Below are 22,977 nucleotides of genomic sequence, written 5' to 3'. Positions count from 1 at the left end.
GAGGAATAGTGCCCCATCATTGGTGTCAGTAGAAGGAATAGTGTCCCATCATTGGTGTCAGTAGGAGGAACAGTGTCCCATCATTGGTGTTAGTGGGAGGAATAGTGTCCCGTCATTGGTGTCAGTAGGAGGAATAGTGTCCCATCATTGGTGTCAGTAGGAGGAATAGTGTCCAATCATTGGTGTCAGTGGCAGGAATAATGCCCCATCACTGGTATTAGTGGGAGGAATAGTGCCCCATCATTGGTGTCAGTAGAAGGAATAGTGTCCCATCATTGGTGTTAGTGGGAGAAATAGTGTCCTGTCATTGGTACTAGTGGGGGGAATAGTGCCTCATAATTGGTGTTAGTGGGAGGAATAGTGTCCCATTGTTATGCCGTGTACACACGGGCGGACTTTTCGACCGACTTGTCCGACGGACTTTTGGCGGACTTCCAACGGATTTTTGAACGAACGGACTTGTCTACACACGATCACACCAAAGTCCGATGGATTCGTACGTGATGACGTACGGCCGGACTAAAATAAGGAAGTTGATAGCCGGTAGCCAATAGCTGCCCTAGCGTGGGTTTTTGTCCGTCGGACTAGCATACAGACGAGCGGATTTTTTGACCGGACTTGAGTCCGTCGGACAAATTTGAAACATGTTCCAAATCTAAAGTCCGTCAGATTTTTGACCGAAAAAGTCCGCTGCAGGTCCGATGGAGCCCACACACGGTCTGATTGTCCGCCGGATTCGGTCCGTCGGACCAGTCCGGTCGAAAAGTCCACCCGTGTGTACACGACATTAGTGTCAGTAAGACTTATAATGCCCCACTGTTGGTGTTAGTGAATGGAATGGTGTCTCATTGTTAGTGTCAGTGGGAAGAATAGTGCTCCAAGGGCTGGATAAAGGCAAGCAAAAGGCCACATCTTGGCCACGGGCCGCAGTTCGGAGACCACTCCTTTAGAGTTGCATGGAAGCTATAGCATAGACTAGTCCAGAGTGGAAGATTTTCCTGTGTCAGTTAATACATAGTAAATGATGGACTGTAGAGAGCCAGAGATAGTAAGTTTACTATACTATATCCAAACTATTCAAAGGGAACATAGGAAGAACAAGGAGAACGTGTGTAATAAAACAGAAGAAAAGAAAGAGAGAGCGAGAAAGACTATTGCAGGAGAAAAAGGAGGGTGGAGAAAATGAGAGGTAAGGGAGGCAAGTGAAGAGAAGTAGGGAAAACCTCCCATCCCCAGGGGTCAGGCAATCGCCCACCTATAACTACATATGCAGGGCTCCAAAGTTAGGTTGGGAGTAGGCCATCCATGGGGACCAAGTATTAAGAAGTTTCTTGTGTGTATCTAGCAAAATTAGACATGAATTTTTCAATAATGATTGCCTCGTCTTGTGGTAACTTCTGGAAAGTTTAACACCGGGAACTTCCATGTATAAGCTTTGGTCTGTTTGGTGGCATTGAACTTGAAGCTGACCAATTTCACCATGGTGTGTGGAACATTTTGGGTCGGGTAATTTAGTAAGACTTGATTGGGATCCTTGAATGAGTTACAATTTAGAACTGTATATTTAAGAAATTAGACCTCAGGTCCACAACCTTTGTGCCGTGGGGTGTGACCACCTAACATGTAGCATCGTACCCTGTTGTCCACAGCCCCGAAAGTAAAGAGGTGAGTAGTGAGGTACATATCTAGCAATACGAGAAGGAGTTAAATGTCTCACAAACTAGAACTTTATATGAATTCTCTAGATGAGCTCTTAGCAGCAGAAGTCCAGATTTTTGTCCAGTTCTCATCTGATAAAGTTTTACCTAGTTCTGCCTCCCAGCATACCATGTAAGTAGTTAAAATGCATCTTAGATGAATGAAAGACTATTTTCGAGAGCTAATTCTCTGGGACTTTTGGGGGGAAGTGCATCATTTTCCTTTAAAGCCATTGAGAACATTTTATTGTATAATGGCCTTGGCTCATGTGTGGCCACCTCAACTTGCATTATGAGAATGGGGCTTAGAATCTGATTGCTGTGGGCAGCACAGGCACTTGTTTTTCATATAATACGATGTGAACAAACCAGTAGGGCTGAATCTGGGGGTGGTTGGGTGGGGAAGGTGGGAAGTGTCCCGGGCGCTACATTGAGAGGGGCACTGTTGGTCTCATCCAATCTTCTTCTCCTGCCACTCCCCAGCGCCCGATCTCCTCCACATCGCAAGTGCTAGAGTTGCAGCAGAGATGCATGTAAGGGTGTAGCACTTTTTATGTTGAGGAGATTGGTCACCAGGGGAGCTGCAGGGGGATAAGATCAAATGAGGCATCCCTTCCTCTCCAGATGACAGCTGTCAAGTAACCATTGGGCACTTTGGGTGTACTTTGACAGTTCTTAATCCAACGTCCTCCTGGCTCCTATATATAAGAGAGTCTGGCTCCAGAATTCACTGATTTGCAGTGCCGGGACAAGGTCATTCATTTGAGATGCAGTTTGGCATCTTCGCCATGGGCACTGAATGACCTTGTCCCGGCACTGCAAACAAGTGAAGAATTCTGGAGCCAGACTTCCTAAATACTGTAGGAGCCAGGAGGATGTTGGATTAGGAAATGTTGAGACTTGTCTACCTGTAAAGTTCCATCCATGATTGACTTTCAGCCTAATATGGTGACTTCTTGCGAATGTATGATATGAATGAAGTACCAGTGTGTGACAAACATGACTCACGGCAGTCCAACCGTCAATCTCACTGTTTCTTACGTTTGCTGATGGACCTTCTTTTATCTCTGCAGGTCCTTAGATGGGAGGCTCCAAGTATCACACCGCAAAGGTCTGCCTCATGTCATATATTGCCGTCTTTGGAGGTGGCCAGATCTTCACAGCCACCACGAACTACGTGCCATGGAGATGTGCGAATATGCTTTCAACATGAAGAAAGATGAAGTCTGCGTCAATCCATATCACTACCAGAGAGTGGAGACTCCAGGTAAAGGAAATATGTAGTTTATATCAGAAGTATATATGTCTAGACTGAAGTATGGAAATTGTACCCTTGATGGTTGCCGATGGTAGATCTACATCAGGGGTCTCCAAACTTTTTAAACAAAGGGTCAGTTTACTGTCCTTCAGACTTTAGGGGGGGTGGATATTGGTGTCAGTGAGAGGAATAGTACCTCATCGTTGGAGGAATTGTACCTAATCGTTGGTGATAGTGGGAAGAATAGTGTCCCATCATTGGTATCGGTGGGAGGAATAGCACCCAGTCATTGGTAGTGGGAGGAATAGTAGCCCATTGTTGGTGTTGGTGGGAAAAATAGTGCCCCGTCAATGGGAAGAATAGTGCCCCATCATTGGTGTCAGTGGGAGGATTAGTACCCTATCATTGGTAGTGGGAGGAATAGCAGCCCATCGTTAGTGTCAGTAGCAGGAATAGTGCCCCATCATTGGTGTCAGTGGGAGGAATAGTGCCCCATCATTGGTGTCAGTGGGAGGAATAGTGCCCCATCATTGGTGTCAGTGGGAGGAATAGCGCCCTATCATTGATAGTGGGAGGAATAGTAGCCCATTGTTGGTGTCAGTAGGAAGAATAGTGCCACATCGTTGGTTTCAGTAGGAAGAATAGTGCCCCATCATTGGTGTCAGTGGGAGGAATAGTACTCTATTATTGGTAGTGGGAGGAATAGTGCCCCATCGTTGGGGTCAGTGGGAGGAATAGTGCCCTATCATTGGTGTAATTGGGAAGAATAGTAGCCCATTTTTGGTGTCAGTCGGAAGAATAGTGCCCCTTCATTGGTGTCAGTAGGAAGAATAGTACCCCTTCATTGGTGTCAATGGGAAGAATATTACCCCATTATTGGTGTCAGTGGGAAGATTAGTGCATCATCATTGGTGTCAGTGGGAGGAATAGTGCCCCATCATTGGTTTCAGTGGGAGGAATAGTGCCCCATCATTGGTGTCAGTGGGAAGAATAGTGTCCCATCATTGGTATTGGTGGGAGGAATAGTAGCCAATCATTGGTGTCGGTGAGAAAAATAGTGCCCCGTGAATGGGAAGAATAGTGCCTCATCATTGGTGTCAGTGGGAGGAATAGTACCCTATCATTGGTACTGGGAGGAATAGTGCCCCATCATGGGTGTCAGTGGGAGGAATAGCACCCTATCATTGATAGTGGGAGGAATAGTAGCCCATTGTTGGTGTCAGTAGGAAGAATAGTGCCCCTTCATTGGTGTCAATGGGAAGTATATTACCCCATTATTGGTGTCAGTGGGAAGATTAGTTCATTATCATTGGTGTCAGTGGGAAGAATAGTGCCCCATAATTGGTAGTGGGGGGAATAGTAGCCCATCGTTGATGTCAGTGGAAGGAATAGTACACTATCATTGGTAGTGGGAGGAATAGAAGCCGATCATTAGTGTCAGTAGGAAGAATAGTACCCCATCATTGGTGTCAGTAGGAAGAATAGTGCCCCAAATGTGGTGTCAATGTGAGGCATAGTGTCTCGTATCAGTGAGAGGAATAGTGCCCCCAGGCAAAGGCAAGCAAAGGGCCGCATCTGGCCCCCAGGCTGCAGTTTGGAGACCACTGATCTACATCATAGTGGGGTGGACTTGCCCACAGCAGGGCTCATTCAAGCTCCTTTACATGCTGCAACTCAACATACAGGGATATGGGAGATGATTATCGACGCCTACACAGGTTGAACTGGATGGACTATTGTCTTTATTCAACCTTACCTACTACTGTATGTAACTATGTAACTCATTTTAATGAAGATATACATTTTAGAAAAGTTACTTGCAGCTGAAACAAGCAAGTGAGACATCATTTACTTCTGAGAACATCCCATGGTCACAGCTAAGGCCGATATTTTTTTTGTCATATGCATCCAAACATCTCATCTCAGGAAATCGTCCATCTGTGTAGGTGGTCAGCACTAGGCTTGTGTTTGAAGAGAGGGTCAATTTTTTTTTTTTTTTTTTGACACCCCTCCAAAAGTATCCTCCCATTCTAAAATGCACATGGGTTGGTATTATCATAGCAGGATCATCACTGGGCTTGCTCCGTAAGTACTCTCTGTTTTCAGTACTTGAGCGACTGACCTGGAAGAAGGTATTTAGCGTGGTAAGTCAGAGTGAAGAAGTCTTGTTTCCGGGTCAGAGCTTCATAAATCCTATTCGATAATAATAGTATAATAATAATAACCATCGACACCACCAGGATGTCATATGACGTCCTACCGGCGTGGTTAAGAGTGTTTTAACTTTTCGAATGGTTAGTGGGGTGAAATCAACAGTCGTTTTTTTTTTCGACTATAGTGGCGAGAAAATTTGGAAGTTGGATGGAAAATTTTTCTTGAACAAATGAATTTATAACCTTGAATGTTGTGTTTGTTTGTTTGGCAAATTACATTTAATTCCAAAACCAAGTGTTCTGAGCAAAACGTTAAAGGGAAATACAATTTTGAAGGACTTCATCCAGTCTTTCAATGTCCAAAGAATTTACGTATGAACATTTTTACTAGTGTGGCCAACTTTGGCGTCACATGCTGGTTTTTCCAGCAAATTTTAATGAGCTAGCAAATAGGAATGCCAATTGAAGCCTGAATACGTACGTTTTCGAAAGGGGGCTTTTGCTGCTTCAAACTTATTGTATTATTCAGATGTTTGGTGTATGTTGTGAATCTCCAAGTCTAGTTGAGATCCATGAATTGAATGACTATGTCTCACCTATGTCCTTCTTTTTTTTTTTGTCTCAGTCCTGCCCCCAGTATTAGTGCCACGAAACACCGAGATTCCTGCGGAGTTTCCTCCTCTCGATGATTACAGCCATTCCATTCCAGAGAACACCAACTTTCCAGCCGGCATTGAGCCACAGATCAACTACATTCCAGGTCTGGATTCACAATGCTTTTTTCCAGTTACCTTTTTTTTAATGCAGGATTATTATGCTAAACAATCCAGCACCCGCATGGAGCCATTAGTGTGTTGGAAATTGGAGGTTGGTGGTGGTCAGTGGCGTCACTAGGGGGTGGCTTTTCGGGCTATAGCCCCAAATCTGGGGCCCATAGCCCCGAGTCTTTGCAGGGATCCCCAAGGGGCAGGGAGGCTCTCTGGGGACCCCGATGTAAGTGGGGGGCTCTCTGGGGACCCTGATGCAAGGTAGAGGCTCTCTGGGGACCCCAATTTTAAGGGGGAGGCTCACAGGGGACCCTAATGTAAGGGGGGCTCTCTGGGAACCCTGATGTAAGTGGGGGGCTCTCTGGGACCCTGATGTAAAGGGGGAGGCTCTCTGGGGACCATGATGTAAGGGGGGGCTCTCTGGGGACCCTGATGTAAGTGGGGGGCTCTCTGGGGATATACACACATAAACAATTACTGTATAAACATGTGTATGCCCACCCAAGTGTATGACTTTCTTTAGTACGCTGCTATGGGCTCTAGCCCCAGATCTTTTGTAGACCTAGCAACGCCCCTGGTGGTGGTTATTGTTATTTGGGCTTGAATACCATCAGGTTGCCTGATGCTAATAAGAATTTAAAGTGGATCTTCAACTATCTCCCCCCCTCCCATATTTTCTTTTATAACCCCTGCTTACCTGCTTGTGGGTCCAACACCGTTAATATACTCACCTACCCAGCAGATCCAGCATTGTCCTGCTAAGATACTCTTCTCTTCTGCCCCCTGCTCGGTCCCGCGCCGCCATCTTCTTCCGTGACGTCACCGGGAAGCTGACAGCTCTTCCCGAGTTCATTCGGCGTCTCTCCCAATGAAGAGCCGCTAGGCCCTCCCCCAACACCTCCTTTCTCACTGAAGGACTATGTCTCCTGGGATACGCGATGTGCCTATCCCAGGAGGCACAACGGGCAAAGTGCATGTCATTCGTCTAGGTCGGGGGTCTCCAAACTATGGCCCTCCAGTTGTTCAAAAACTACAATTCCCATCATGCCTGGTCATGTCTGTGAATGTCAGAGTTTTACAATGCCTCATGGGAAATGTAGTTCCGCAACAGCTGGAGGGCTGTAGTTTGGAGATCCCCGGTCTAGGTGAAGGGGTGGAGAGGAGGCAACATCAAATTGAGGGTGAAGATCCCCTTTAAAAGTGTTGTAAAGGCAGCAGGGGCATTCTATGCATTAAGATAAAAAAAACCTTCTGTGTGTAGCAGCCTCCCCAGAACCCCCTAATTATTTACCTGAGCCCCTTCTCTCTCCAGTGTCTAAGCTGTCTGGGACACCCCTCCTGATTGGCTGAGACGCAGCAGTGTTGGCCATTGGCTTCCGTGGCTGTCAATCAAAGTCAGTCAGCCAATCAGGGGAGAGAGGGGGGCGGGGACAGGTATGGGTCTCCGTGTCTGAATGGATACACGGAGCTCTGACTCAGATCGGGTGCCCCCATAGAGAGCTGCTGGCTGAGGGGGCACTCGATAGCAGGGAGGAGCCAGGAGCAGCGAAGAGGGACCCCAAGAAGAAAAGGATCCGGGCCCCTCTGTGCAAAACCAACTGCACAGAGAAGTAAGTATAACATGTTTGTTATTTAAAAAAAAAAACAACCTTTACCATCACTTAAAAGGGATACTAAAGTCTCGTTTTTTTTTGTTTTTTTGTTTAAAACTAACAAACATGTTATACTTACCTGCTCTGTGTAATGGTTTTGCACAGAGCAGCCCCGATCCTCCTCCTTTTCTGGGGTCCCTTGCTGGCGCTTTTGCCCCCTCCCTCTTTCTAAGTGCCCCCTCACAGCAAGCAGCTGAGCTGAGCCGCTGCTCTGTGTGTTCATTTAGACACGGGGCCTTGGCTTGGCCCCTCCCCCTCTCTCTCCTGATTGGCTCGCTGCCTTTGTTTGACAGCAGCGGGCCCCAATGGCTCCCGCTGCTGTCTCAGTCAATGAGGAAGAGTCCCTGGACAGCTGACGTGCAACATCACTGGATCGAGGTGGGGCTCAGGTAAGTTTTGTGGAGGGGGGGGGGGGTTTCACACAAAGAATACATTAGGATAAAAAAAACCTTCTGCCTTTAGAACCACCTTAAGGTTTTTTTTGCCGAGCAAGAATAGGTAGGTGTTCAAATCTGCCATTGGGTTCCTTGAGCAACATACTCAGGGGGGCACTGGGGACCTTTAGACTTGCATGTGTAGTCAGATGAGGGAAAGCTTCAAACAAGTTCTATAGCTCTAGCAAGGCTTCCCTCGATGGGCACCCAACAGTAGTTCAAACTATAGAAATACAGAAAAAAGAGCAACCGGCCAAGACTGGATGAAAAAGTCCAAAATTATTTTAATTGTTGATTTAAAAAAAAAGTCCCATAAAAATAGCCAACGCGTGTTGACACCGAAACGAACCACTTGAAATGATCTTGGGCTCTTTCTCTCATGCGGTTTTGGTCTGGCGCTCCTTTCTGTATTTCTAAGGTTGGGTTCTCAGGATCACCCATTGTTGGTGTTATTGTTTTGACCATCACTTTTATTAGGTGAGAAACTAATACTGAAACACATTTGGCAGAAGGAAGAATGAAGAATGCACTAATGCATCCTTAGACAATGGTGTGTATGTAAACAGATATGGTAGTAAGCATAGTTCCACATGGCCATACATACTGGGTAATACATCTATGTAAGGGGATAAGCGGGTCTTGTTTTCTCCATTACTTGGCGGTACACAGGGGCATTTTAAACAGGTAATGTGGTGCTGGGTTGGTTTATAAACAGAGAATGTTTTATTATTTATCTATTACATAGAAATTCAAAAAATGTGGTGATTTCATATAGCAGCCATTCTCAACTTGGGTTTTTGGGGAAACCAAGGGTTCTTCTAGAGCAGGGGTAGGCAACCTCGGCCCTCCAGCTGTGGTGAAACTACAAATCCCATCTTACCTCTGCCTCTAGGAGTCGTGCCTGTGATTGTCAGGGTCTTGCAATGTCTTGTGGGACTTGTAGTTTCACTACAGCTGGGGGGCCGAGGTTGCCAGTAGATATGGTAGGCAACCCCTGCTGGCATGACTCATGAGTATTTATGGCCTGCCCCTAGGGTTACCAGCTCATCCCTTTAAACCCGATCACATATTATTACACAGGTTCTGGGGCTAATTTAAAGCAGATGAGGCACCAAGTGAGTTTAATTACTACCTTAATTAGCCACAGAACCTGTGTAATTCATATGTGTTTGGTTTTAAAGGGATGAGGTGGCAACCGTTCCTGCACCCTGCCAGCCCACTTTGCTGGGATTGGCTGGGGCCCTCATCACTAACTCCAAGCAGCTCCTCCTAGACTCCACCCTCTACTTCTGGAAGCTTCTCCAAGGTTCCAGAAACCAGGGGGAGTCACCAGAGATGCTGCTTGCTGAGTCATCCAGCCTCCCTGAGTCACTCAACCCTGACCCAGATTTCACCCAGGCCTGGCTCTCAGCCAGACCACATTTTCATACACTAACAAACTTACTATAGGGTAGTAAGCATTGTTCTAGGATTGCCTATAGATATGGTAGTAATATCTAATGTAATTGCCTATAGATATGGTAGTAAGCATAGTTCCATATGGCCATACATACTGGGTAATACATCTATGTAAGGGGATAGGCAGGTCTTGTTTTCTCCATTACTTGGCAGTACCCAGGGGCATTTTTAATAGGTAATGTGGCGCTGGGTTGGTTTATAAACAGAGAATATTTTACTATTTATCTATTACATAGAAATTCAAAAATGTGGTGATTCCATATAGCAGCCATTCTCAACTTGGGTTTTTGGGGGAAAAACTAGGGTTCTTCTAGAGCAGGGGTAGGCAACCTCGGCCCTCCAGCTGTGGCGAAACTACAAATCCCATCTTGCCTTTGCCTCTAGGAGTCATGCCTGTGATTGTCAGGGTCTTGCAATGTCTGGTGGGACTTGTAGTTTCACTACAGCTGGAGGGCCGAGGTTGCCTATCCCTTGTTCCAGAGGTTGTTTGGGGGTTCCTCGGGCTGTGGCTGGTTGACCTCTTATTTGATGGTGCCTGCATAATTCAGAGGCCAATGCCATTTGGCTGAGTCAGCGGCATGACACCGATGATCTTTAGAGCTGTTTGTAAGGGTGCACTTCTGACCAATACTGTCATGGTGGCACTCTTTCCACTGGCCACCAATATAAGGGGCATTTTTTTTCCAAATGACCCTAAATATATTGGTTTTAGCCAGGGTTCCATAAATAATTTCAAGGGTTCCATTGGGGTATTGAGGTTGAGAAAGGGTTCCATATTAACTTTGCAGTGTTGATCACCCCCGACAGATACTATATCAAAGACACGCAAAAGGAATAAGGGGTTGTCTAACAGGTCAACACATGCGAAAATCCACCTTGGCAATAGCGACCGGATGAACCCATGCACACTGTCACAGCTGCAAGACTGCAAAGCAAACAAGTAGGGCATGTCGTGTTCAGCAGGCAATACCAACTGCCAACACACCCCATAGAAGTGAACGGAGCCCTCTGCAACTGCTTTGCAACTGTGTCTAATAGACATGGGTTGAGACACGGTGAGCACGGATTTCAGTGTAAAATCCTTTTTCAGAGGGCGAGGAGGCGTGCCGCGTTCCTGTACGATTACTGCACGTTCCTGCATGGTGCGATTTTGCAGCTCATTTATTTGAATGGGCTGAAATCACACCGGAACGCAGAGAAGGTAGTGTATGCACTACTTTTTAAACAAACATGCTGCACAAGATCGCATGGGGTACTGTGGGAACATGTGATTTGATACCCGCGAATGCACTGCGTTTGGGATTGCTGGTAACATTACATTAGCGGATTGCGAAGGCAGTGCGTTTTCGAGTGCTGTGCGGGGAAACGCGCATGGAACACACCTTTTCTGCACCCGCGTTCTGGTGTGAACTGGCCCCAAAGGAATAGCTCTTGGTTAGACCATATTCCATGGATATGCAATTAGCGGACCTCCAGCTGTTGTGGAACTACAAGTCCCATGAGGCATAGCAAGACTCTGACACCCAGAGGCAGAGGCATGATGGGACTTGTAGTTTTGCAACAGCTGGAGGTCCGCTAATTGCATATTCCTGTTATATTCTGTGCAGGCTGATTCTGAACAGGAGGGTCTGATTCATCATAATCACCTGGCGCGCTCTCTCAGTGTTATATTTAAAAAAACTGCAGTGTCTGCATCCCTATAGAAGTATTTAATCATTAGGGAGTATCCCACCAATGATGTAAATATCTCCTCCAGGTGGCCATATTGCATTGAATTTTACAGAAAATTACAGCGGCTGCAGATTGCAATGGAAAGGTGTTTTTTAATAAAATTAAATACACATTATTCGTGTAGCTATGTTATTTTTTGCTTTATCATTTATTGTTATTTATATTTATATTATTTATATTTATTATTTTTTTTATTATTTTTCCATGAATGTGGAGATACCCTTTAAGACAGTATTGGAGGGAGGATGATGATAATTGTGTACTCTTCGTGTTCTTTAGAAACTCCGCCTCCGGGTTACCTGAGTGAAGATGGAGAAACCAGTGATCAGATGAATCACAGCATAGACTCGGGTAAGAAAGACCTTCCAGTATACAGGGGGGGGGGGGGGGGGTGTTGGTTGAATCCATTGTGTAATATCTGAAATTCTTTTTCAGGGTCACCAAATCTATCTCCCAACTCCATGTCTCCAGCACACAGTAACATGGGTGAGTTTACTGAATTATTATTTACTATGATAGAATTTTGATTGATGGTTTTGCACAGAACAGCCCAGATCCTCCTCTTCTCGGGTCACTCTTCGGTGCTCCTGGCCCCTTCCTCCTGTTAAGTGCTCCTCCTCCCCACAGCAAACAGCTTGCTATGGGGGCACCCGAGCCGAGTCACAGCTCTGTGTGTCCATTCAGACACGGAGCCGTGGCAAGGCCCTGCCCCTTTCTCTCTTCATTGGCTGACTGACTTTGATAGCAGCGGGAGCTGATGGAGCGAGTTTGGGGTAGAGGAACTTGACTGGCCTACACAGGGTCCTGACCTGAACCCAATAGAACACCTTTGGGATGCATTAGAGCGGAGACTTCAAGCCAGGCCTTCTCATCCAACATCAGTGCCTGACCTCACAAATGCTCTTCTGGAAGAATGGTCAAACATTCCCATAGACACACTCCTAAACCTTGTGGACGGCTTTCCCAGAAGAATTGAAGCTGTTATAGCTGCAAAGGGCGGACCAACTCAATATTGATAAACAAAATCTACCAAACACAACCTAAAAGTAAATAGTGGCACTGAACACGCAATAACATAAACAATGAACTTAAATATATATATTACACACACAGTGAGTAGTAATGTCGAAAGTCGTAATGACGAAACGCATCGGGAACGTGGCTGTACAGCAACCAGAAGTGGCGTTTATGTATCACCGGATGTTACGCTCCGTGTGTACTGGCTTGTTGGTCGGGTGAGATACGGTGCCCATCCTTATGTCTGTTGTAACGGATATGCTTGCCGTCTGTTTATCATACCGATGCGCTTTTAATTTGCCTTCTTGTAAGCAGTGGAGGCCGGTCCATTAGGGGCGCCCGGGCGCCGTCCCCTCTCTCCGCTCCACCCCCCTATATGGTAATGGATAGATTCATGCATAGCATGAATCTATCCACGGCTGCCGAGGCCTTCCCCTCTTCATGCTTCCGGCCCCTTTGAGGGCACTTGGGGCATAAATTACAGCTGCAGGTTTTTTGTGGACGGCCTTCCCAGAAGAGTTGAAGCTGTTATAGCTGCAAAAGGGTGGATCAACTCAATATTGAACCCTACGGACTAAGACTGGGATGCCATTAAAGTTCATGTGTGTGTGTAAAGGCAGGCGTCCCAATACTTTTGACAATTTAGTGTATGTTTCAGCCAAAGCCTTACTCATAGCATCATGCGTAAGGCTTTGGCTAAAACGCGTTAGCGTATTATTGCTGTACCCTGTCATGTAGTCAATAAAGAATCATTACAATGGATGATACAGAGCAAGTTTTTTTTCTTTTAATTGGTGCCATTTTGGCTTATAGCTTAGACTCTACAATGAGTAGACTTGGCATTTAGGGACAGCTTTGCTGAGCTCCTGTAACCTGAAGTCCTCTTAACAGCACTCCACTCCCAGCACAGCAAGTCTCCTGGTCACTAATATATGATATGCGGCTCCTACATGTCACGTTAATAACTGAAGAGAGTCACAAATAAGGTATTAGTGATGGGGGGTATGTGTGGGGCCTGCTGGAGGTTAGAGGAGATCAGCAACACTGTCACAAAATGTTGAGTCTGGATCCTGCTTTCTACACATGGGCAGTAGAACCCCTTAGACTTTAATTGAGCCCCAAGACAAATAAGGCACTTGCCCTATAATAAGTATTCGCACCGGCCACCGGTAGTTATTGTGAAAGAATTGCAGTGGTGCAGCGAAGGAAGAAGGAGGGCTGGATGTTGACAGCTACTGTACTTGTTCATTGGGGTGCCATTTTCAATGAAAAGCACAGCAGCACCTCAAAAATTGTGCAGTGTGTTGCCAGTGCGGTAAAATGCACATCATAAAAGCCTGAAGGAGGCCAAAAGATGTCTTCATCCTAATGACCCCGCTCCCCATGATATCTAAACCCCTCAGGCATTTACCACAGGCTGATGCGGTCCTGGAGCAGACAACATATTGGCAGAGGTTCAGGAGCCTATACCATATTGACAGAGGTTCAGCAGCCTACACCATATTGGCAGAGGTTCAGGAGTCTATACCATATTGACAGAGGTTCAGGAGCCTATACCATATTGACAGAGGTTCAGGAGCCTACACCCTATTGGCTGAGGTTCAGGATCCTACACCCTACTGGACAAGGTTCAGGATTTTACACCCTACTGGCCCAGGTTCAGGATCCTACACCCTAGTGGCCCAGGTTCAGGAGCCTACACCCTATTGACAGAGGTTCAGAAGCCTACACCATATTGGCAGGGGTTCAGGAGCCTACACCATATTGGCAGAGGTTCAGTAGCCTACACCATATTGGCAGAGGTTCAGAAGCCTACACCATATTAACAGAGGTTCAGGAGCCTACACCATATTGAGAGAGGTTCAGGAGCCTACACCACATTGGCTGAGGTTCAGGAGCCTACACCACATTGGCTGAGGTTCAGGAGCCTACACTATATTGGCTGAGGTTCAGGAGCTTACACCATATTGGCAGGGGTTCAGGAGCCTACACCATATTGGCAGAGGTTCAGGAGCCTACATCAAATTGGCAGAGTTCAGGAGCCTACATCATATTGACAGAGGATCAGGAGCATACACCTCACTGGCTGAGGTTCAGGAGTCTATACCATATTGGCTGAGGTTCAGAAGTCTACACCATATTGGCTGAGGTTCAGGAGCCTACACCATATTGACCAAGGTTCAGGAGCCTACACCATATTGGAAGAGGTTCAGGAGCCTACACCATATTGGCAGACATTCAGGAGCCTACACCATATTGGCAGGGGTTCAGGAGCCTACACCATATTAGCAGAGGTTCAGGAGCCTTCACCATATTGGCAGAGGTTCAGGAGCCTACACCATATTGGCAGAATTTCGGAGCCTACACCATTTTAGCAGAGGTCAAGTTGGGAGGTTCGTGGTGTGGGCCTCCATGCCCCATTGCAACACAGACCCATCTGCTGCATGGACCACTCTGGATGGTATTTCCAATGGGTATGGCTGTTGTGAATGACAATGGTCTATATTTAAGAGTCAATGCAACTTGAATACATAGTAGCAACATAATGCATTCTATCGCCTCCTCACTGCTTGTTTTAACCCCCTAGATGCAGGACTATCGAGTTACTACCACGTGCGTTGTGCACAGTTGCAGCATGGCCCCATTCACTTGAATGCGTTGCGCTCAACGCATTCTAGTGCTCACCGAGCGTGACTGGGGGTATAATTCCTGCCACGGCTACGAACCAAATCATTATGGCCACAATATGTACAGTGCCTTGCAAAAGTATTCACCCCCCTTGGCATTTTTCGTGCTTTGTTGCCTCACAACCTGGAATTAACATGGATTGTTTGAGGATTTGCATCATTTAATTTACAGAACATGCCCACAATTTTGAAGATGTTTGTTTTTTTATTGTGAAGCAAACAACAAATAGGACAAAATAACAGAAAAAGTCAATGTGCATAACTATTCACCCCCCTAAAGTCAATACTTTGTAGAGCCACCTTTTGCGGCTATCACAGCTCCGAGTCGCTTTGGAAAGTCTCTATGAGCTTGCCACCACATCTTACCATTGGGATTTGTGCTCCTTCTTCCTTGCAAAACTGCTCCAGCTCCTTCAAGTTGGATGGTTTGCGCTTGTGAACAGCAATCTTTAAGTCTGACCACAGATTTTCTATTGGATTGAGATCTGGGCTTTGACTAGGCCATTCCAACACATTTACATTAAACCACTCAAGTGTTGCTTTAGCAGTGTGTTTGGGGTCATTGTCCTGCTGGAAGGTGAACCTCCGTCCTAGCCACAAATCACACACAGAGTAGTGCAGGTTTTGCTCAAGAATATCCCTGTATTTAGCACCATCCATCTTTCTCTCAACCCTGACCAGTTTCCCCGTCCCGACTGCTGAAAAACATCCCCCCAGCATGATGCTGCCACCACCATGTTTCACAGTGGGGATGGTGTTTTTTGGGTGATGTGATGTGTTGGGTTTGCACCAGACATAGCGTTTTCTTTGATGGCCAAAAAGTTCAATTTTAGTCTCATCAGACCAGAGCACCTTCCTCCATACATTTTGGGAGTCTCCCACGTGCCTTTTCGCAAACTCAAAACGTGCCATTTTTTTTTTTGCTGAAAGTAATGTCTTTCTTCTGGCCACTCTGCCATAAAGCCCAACTCTATGGAGCGTACGGCTTATTGTTGTCCTATGTACAGATACTCCAGTCTCTGCTGTGGAACTCTGCAGCTCCTCCAGGGTTACCTTAGGTCTCTGTGCTCCTCTCTGATTAATGCCCTCCTTGCCCGGTCCGTGAGTTTTGGTGTGCGGCCGTCTCTTGGCAGGTTTGCTGTTGTGCCATGTTCTTTCCATTTGGTTATGATAGATTTGATGGTGCTCCTAGGGATCATCAAAGATTTGGATATTTTTTTATAACCTAACCCTGACTTGTACTTCTCAACAACATTGTCCCTTACTTGTTTGGAGAGTTCCTTGGTCTTCATGGCAGTGTTTGGTTAGTGGTGCCTCTTGAGTTGAGTTGAATCTTAATATAGCGCCGTCTTACCCCGAAGGGTCCCGACGCGCATAGGTCTTGCTTAGGTGTTGCAGCCTCTGGGGCCTTTCAGAAAGGTGTGTCTATGTAATGACAGATCATGTGACACTTAGATTGCACACAGGTGGACATCATTTCACTAATTATGTGACTTCTGAAGGTAATTGGTTGCACCAGAGCTTTTTATGGGCTTCATAACAAAGGGGGTGAATACATGCGCACATGCCAATTATCAGTTTCTTATTTCTGAAAAATAGTTTTATATATATTTTTTTTTCTAATTTTACTTCACCAACTTAGACTATTGTGTTCTGATCATCACATATAATTCAGATTAAAAAAAACATTGAACCAAAGGCTGTAATGTAACAAAATAGGTAAAAAGCCAAGTGGGGTGAATACTTTTGCAAGGCACTGTATATACCCCTATCTGCTACCTTTCAAGGTAAAAGGGGAGTGGTTGAGGGCCAGTAAAAAAAGTGGCTCAACTACTACATGCTGTGGCAGGAATTATACCCCTGCACTGGGGCAGCGCTGCAACAGTGGTAGTCCAGCATTTTGTTGGTAAAAACAGGAGTTTTGGAGGTGATGTAACAACCTACTCACCACCTTTCAAATATATCTGATAATGATTTTGGTGTTTCCTTAAAGACCTCATGCCTCCTTGTAAAATCTATCTATGGGGTATTTTGGTACAAGGTATCTGTGTAGAACCTATGAGATCCCGGGATCAATGAGTAATAGGGTATATAGGCAGGACAGGAGAGTCTGCACGGCATTGTGGAGATAAACGGTGTGGAGCTAAAGTGCTGACTGCAGCATTTCCACCCCAACTCACCCCAAGAAGAGCCCTTTGTTCCGACAAACCACGTCAGTCAGCCCAGGGCCTCTTCCTTAGAAGTACGTGAAGCCTGAGAGAAGTAGTACAAAATGTTCCTCATTACCCTTCCACATCTGCTGGAAATTGTACATTAGGACTGCTGAACCATAGAAGTGAACGTGGGATACATGGAAATATTGCCACCAGCAGATTTGAGCTCGTCGTGTTTTTTAAAAGAGAAATCAGCTAAGACCTATATAAGGGAATGCTAAGTGGAGGGACGGGGCTCTTATAATGACATGTTCAGTCTCATTATTTTATTGAAGCTGAACTCCAGGTATGATTTGCATTGTATAGTTACATTGGTCCAGCTTGTCCCAATGTGAGCATGTATATCTCATGAACAAGCATAGGGGATTCTAGAGGAACCAAACCAACTACCTCAGGGGGTAACTGTCAGTGCTCAACCTGGACTGTATTGTTAGGCTGATGCTACCCTCTTAGGTCCCTTTCAGGCGGGCGCCTCCGTTGGACGGACTCCGCTTGCTCAGCGGGAATCAGCTGAGTGATCCCCCCCCCTGCTGAACAAGCGGACTCCGTCCAACAGAGGAGCAGAGCAGAGATGGAGACGGACCCAGTCCCGCTCTCCTCTGTGGGGAGATCAAGTGAAAACTGTCAATTTTCATCCGATCGCATCCAATCCGATCCGCCGTTCGGATGAAAAAATAGGACCACCATCCATCTGGATTTGGCGGACCGGATCGGATAGTGGCGGATGTCAGTGGACATGTCACCGCTGACATCCGCCGCTCCATAGGGGTGAATGGAGGATCCCATCGGGTCCACCCGATTGTACAGCTCGTGTGAAAGGGGCCTTAAGATCGGGGAATCTTGCAACTGTACAAACAAAAACAAACAAATGGGCGTAAAGGCCCAGTGCATTATTGACAGCACTTTAATAAAGGATAAAACAACAAGTACATACTTACAAGAGCAAATAGTATCACAGCGTTGTACATGGACCAAAAGACCAAAAGGTCTTGCACACGGTGAAACTCATAAGGTCCAAAGGAACATCATAATACCATCTGGCGGGTTTCAAGGGACATGCTCCCTTCTTCAGAGCAAAACAGAGTTTTTTTTTAGACTCTTATTTTGCTCTGAAGAAGGGGATGTGTCCCCCGAAATGCATTAGCTGGTATTATGATGTTCGTATGGACCTTATGAGTTCCATGAGACCCTTTGGTCCTTCGTTTGGTTCATGTACAACACTGTTGTACTATTTGCTTTTGTGAGTATGTACTCTTTTTTTTATCCTTTAATAAAGAGTTGTTGATAATGCGTTTGCGTCCTTTTGTTTAATTTTTTTTGTACAGTTGCAAGATCCCCCAACCTTAAGAGGACAGCATCAGCTTAACATTCCAGTCCGGATTGAGCAGTTGCCACATGCGGCAGTCAGTTTGGTTTCTCTAGAATCCCCTAGCGCTACACTGCCAAGATACTACGTTGTCGTGCGATGTATATCTTAAACCTTAAGGGCCACTGGGGAAGATTCTGCAGAGGTCCTACAGCTAGAAATCTCCCATGTGTGCAGTCAGGGAGTCCTCCTAGGGGACCATGTGAACTACATTGAGGAGACGTCACTGCCATTGGGTTTTATAAGTATCAGATGACCTTGCTGACTTCAAAATGGTTCTGATCATAGATGGGTGTTCTACTCACTGGGCTTCTTTAGCACTGGTCTGCCAGAAGTGACTTCACTTAAATTTTGAGTAGAGGTGGAAAGACAGAGGTAGGAGGACGTCATAAGTATACATTTGCCAAGAGGGCATTCCAAAGGCCGTTGGTTTCTTTGAAAGGCATGCAAACATACAGCTTAAGGCCCCATTCACACTTGCAAATGGGGCCATCGCAGGTTAAATGCGAGAATCTCGGTGGGGTTTTATCACGGTCAGTATTTGCATTAGTAGACCCCACAATTACCGACTACATGACAATGCTGAACCTGCTGGGAGGTCAGTGAGAGACGAAGAAATACGGGGTTACCTTTTTTGTACCTGAAAACATCTGTGTGCATGAGCCCTAAAGACCTGCCTCATAAAACCAGGAATTCCCAGGAAGTCTTTTTCTCTTATAGAAACATATTTATATATGTGTATCAGGGGGTATTGCTTTAGGCCCTTGATGCCTGACCTGTGGCCCTTTGGCACTTTTTGTGCAGCCCTTGGGGCCCCTGCAGACACTGATCTGTGTTTCCCTATTGCTCTGTTATAGTAGTGATTTCTTGCAGTCTCTTGTAACATCTCCAGTCTATGACTGTCTCCTGAAGCAAGTCTCCATTTTTGTACAACTCCTATACCATGTTCACCATCTCTGACCATCTCCTGCATCATGCCTGCAGTCTCTGACCATCTCCTGAATCCTGTCTGCAATCTGTGGCCATCACTTATATCATGTCTGCAGTCTCTGACCATCTCCTGTATCATGTCTGCAATTTAGTGACCATCTCTTGTATCATGTCTGCAGTCTCTGATCATCTCTTGTATCATGTCTGCAATCTCTGATCATCTCTTGTATCATGTCTGCAATTTAGTGATCATCTCTTGTATCATGTTTGCAGTCTCTGACCATCTCCTGTATCCTGTCTGCAATTTAGTGACCATCTCTTGTATCGTGTCTACAATCTCTGACCATCTCCTGCATAATACCTGCAGTCTCTGACCATCTCCTGCATAATGCCTGCAGTCTCTGACCATCTCCTGCATAATACCTGCAGTCTCTGACCATCTCCTGCATAATACCTGCAGTCTCTGACCATCTCCTGCATAATACCTGCAGTCTCTGACCATCTCCTGCATAATGCCTGCAGTCTCTGACCATCTCCTGCATAATGCCTGCAGTCTCTGACCATCTCCTGCATAATACCTGCAGTCTCTGACCATCTCCTGCATAATGCCTGCAGTCTCTGACCATCTCCTGTATCCTGTCTGCAATCAGTGACCATCTCTTGTATCATGTCTGCAGTCTCTGACCATCTCTTGTATCATGTCTGCAAACTGTGACCATCTTTTGTGTCATGCCTTTAGTCTCTGACCCTCTATTGTATCATGTCTGCAATCTCTGACCATCTCTTGTATCATGTCATCAAACGATGACCATCTCTTGTATCATGTCTGCAGTCTCTGACCATCTCTTGTATCATGTCTGCAGTCTCTGACCATCTCTTGTATCATGTCTGCTGTCTCTTACCATCTCCTGTATCATGTCTGCTGTCTCTGACCATCTCTTGTATTATGTCTGCAGTCTCTAATAATGAATATTCACTGAATTTTCTGTGCGGCCCTTCGGTGATGTCAGGGGCCGCACTTGAGGTTCCCAATATTAAGAAAGTTGACCGCCAGTGATTTAGGCCTTCCCCCCAGTGCCAGAAGTTGAGGGAACTATGTCCCACTTTCCCGTATTTCATCATTTCAAGTATACGGTTCCCTTACACAGAAGACGTTAATGAACTTTTCTATAGAAGTGTATGTGGGAGGATGTGGGATACAACCACTAGTAAGTTTCCTTATCACTTCTTGGCCACAGAAAGTCATCTTTCAAGCCCAATGACTCAACCATTCCCTTCTCCAATCTTCAGCTCTGTCCTCCATCTGATCTGTGCAGTGTAGTATATGACACATCCCAGAATCCTTCAGAGTCATTTATATAAACAGTCCGTGCAGCATCCATAAATCTCTTCCTTCTATGTGGTTGTTTATAATGTTCTATTGGAGCCGATACAAGGCTGAGGGTTACACTCCGGTCCATCTTGTTTATGTAAAGAATTTTATTTTTTGCTGTTACATGTAGATACAAAGAGTAAGCCAGTGGTGGTCAACATTCTTGATATGGGGGGCCTCAAGTGCAGCCCTCAACATCACCAAAGCGCCCCACATAAAACTCAGAGACTGCATAAACACAACAGGATATAGTCATATTCTATGGACATGATCCAAGAGATGGTCAGAGACTGCAGACATGATCCAAGAGATGGTCAGAGACTGCAGACATCATACAAGAGATGGTCAGAGACTGCAGACATGATACAAGAGATGGTCAGAGACTGCAGATGTGATACAAGAGATAGACACTGCAGACATGATACAAGAGATGGTCAGAGACTGCAGACATGATACAAGAGGTGGTTAGAGACTGCAGACATGATACAAGAGATGGTCAGAGACTGCAGACATGATACAAGAGATGGTCAGAGACTGCAGACATAATACAAGAGATGGTCAGAGACTGCAGACATGATACAAGAGATGGTCAGAGACTGCAGATGTGATACAAGAGATGGTCAGAGACTGCAGACATGATACAAGAGATGGTCAGAGACTGCAGACATGATACAAGAGATGGTCAGAGACTGCAGACATGATACAAGAGATGGTCAGAGACTGCAGACATGATAGAAGAGATGGTCAGAGACTGCAGACATGATACAAGAGTTGGTCAGAGACTGCAGACATGATACAAGAGATGGTCAGAGACTGCAGACATGATAGAAGAGATGGTCAGAGACTGCAGACATGATACAAGAGATGGTCAGAGACTGCAGACATGATACAAGAGTTGGTCAGAGACTGCAGACATGATACAAGAGATGGTCAGAGACTGCAGACATGATAGAAGAGATGGTCAGAGACTGGGGACATGATAGAAGAGATGGTACTGAATGAGCTGATTAGTAAATTTGCTCAGCATAGTAAACCCATATGAATAGAATGTCTTTATTATATGAGATAATCTGGATGTGGGTTGGTGGATGTCTTAAACCCTTTGTACATTACTAATGTCAGATAGCGAAAAAGGAATTCCTGTAAGATCTTTACTTTTGGGATTTTGTAGAAAGGAAGACATTATTTATTTATTAATATGAGGGTCTGACTCAGTCTTATTGGCGGGAACCTCCCTATTGGGAACTGTGGAGTTGGTCGGCTCCGAGTTTGTGCAACTTTCTCATTTTTCTTCAAACGTTTGCAGAATTGAGGAAGTGTCATTTTTGTGTCAATTAAAAAAAAACCTCCCCTTAGATTTCATGTGTAGCAAAGCAGCACTTTGCTGAGAATGAGTTTTATGTTGCCCTTCCCCCTTCCCGGATTCTGCGTTTGCACAGATGTGCTGCAGGGCTTTGGGCCCCGCTGAGCGGCACTTCTCCACACCCGCCGGTTCCCTCCGCACATTTGTGTATACACAACATTCTCCATGCATGCGCAACGTGCATTTCTCAACCTTTCTTCCCATGAAGAAGAATGTTCCTTACATTGGTGGTCAGTGAGAAGAATACTCCTTACATTGGTGATCAGTGAGAAGAATGTTCCTTACATTGGTGATCAGTGGGAAGAATGTTCCTTACATTAGTGGTCAGTGAGAAGAATGTTTCTTACATTGGTGATCAGTGAGAAGAATGTTCCTTACATTGATGATTCGTGGAAAGAACGTTCCTTACATTGGTGATCAGTGGGAAGAATGTTCCTTACATTGGTGATCAGTGAGAAGAATGTTCCTTACATTGGTGATCAGTGGGAAGAATGTTCCTTACATTGGTGATCAGTGAGAAGAATGTCCCTTACATTGGTGATCAGTGGGAAGAATGTTCCTTACATTGGTGATCAGTGGGAAGAATGTTCCTTACATTGGTGATCAGTGAGAAGAATGTCCCTTACATTGGTGATCAGTGGGAAGAATGTTCCTTACATTGGTGATCAGTGGGAAGAATGTTCCTTACATTGGTGATCGGTGGGAAGAATGTTCCTTACATTGGTGATCAGTGGGAAGAATGTTCCTTACATTGGTGATCAGTGGGAAGAATGTTCCTTACATTGGTGATCAGTGAGAAGAATGTTCCTTACATTGGTGATCAGTGGGAAGAATGTTCCTTACATTGGTGATCAGTGAGAAGAATGTCCCTTACATTGG

General features: G+C 45.6%; 1 protein-coding gene across 1 annotated transcript in view; it reads left to right on the top strand.

The window, feature by feature from the left end:
* The window catches only part of SMAD3 (SMAD family member 3), a gene marked incomplete in the record, with an annotated part of 184,186 nt that overhangs the window by 128,225 nt on the left and 32,984 nt on the right, over positions 1-22,977 (top strand). Inside the window, 4 exon segments of the mRNA XM_073618291.1 lie at positions 2,771-2,964; positions 5,734-5,868; positions 11,430-11,501; positions 11,586-11,636. Coding sequence (XP_073474392.1) covers positions 2,771-2,964; positions 5,734-5,868; positions 11,430-11,501; positions 11,586-11,636 — 452 coding nt within the window.

Source organism: Aquarana catesbeiana, linkage group LG03 (genome assembly GCF_042186555.1).
Source record: "Aquarana catesbeiana isolate 2022-GZ linkage group LG03, ASM4218655v1, whole genome shotgun sequence".
NCBI classification, from domain to species: Eukaryota; Metazoa; Chordata; class Amphibia; order Anura; family Ranidae; genus Aquarana; species Aquarana catesbeiana.
Note: the sequence above shows the minus strand (reverse complement) of the source record. Positions and strands in the feature narration are given on the sequence as shown.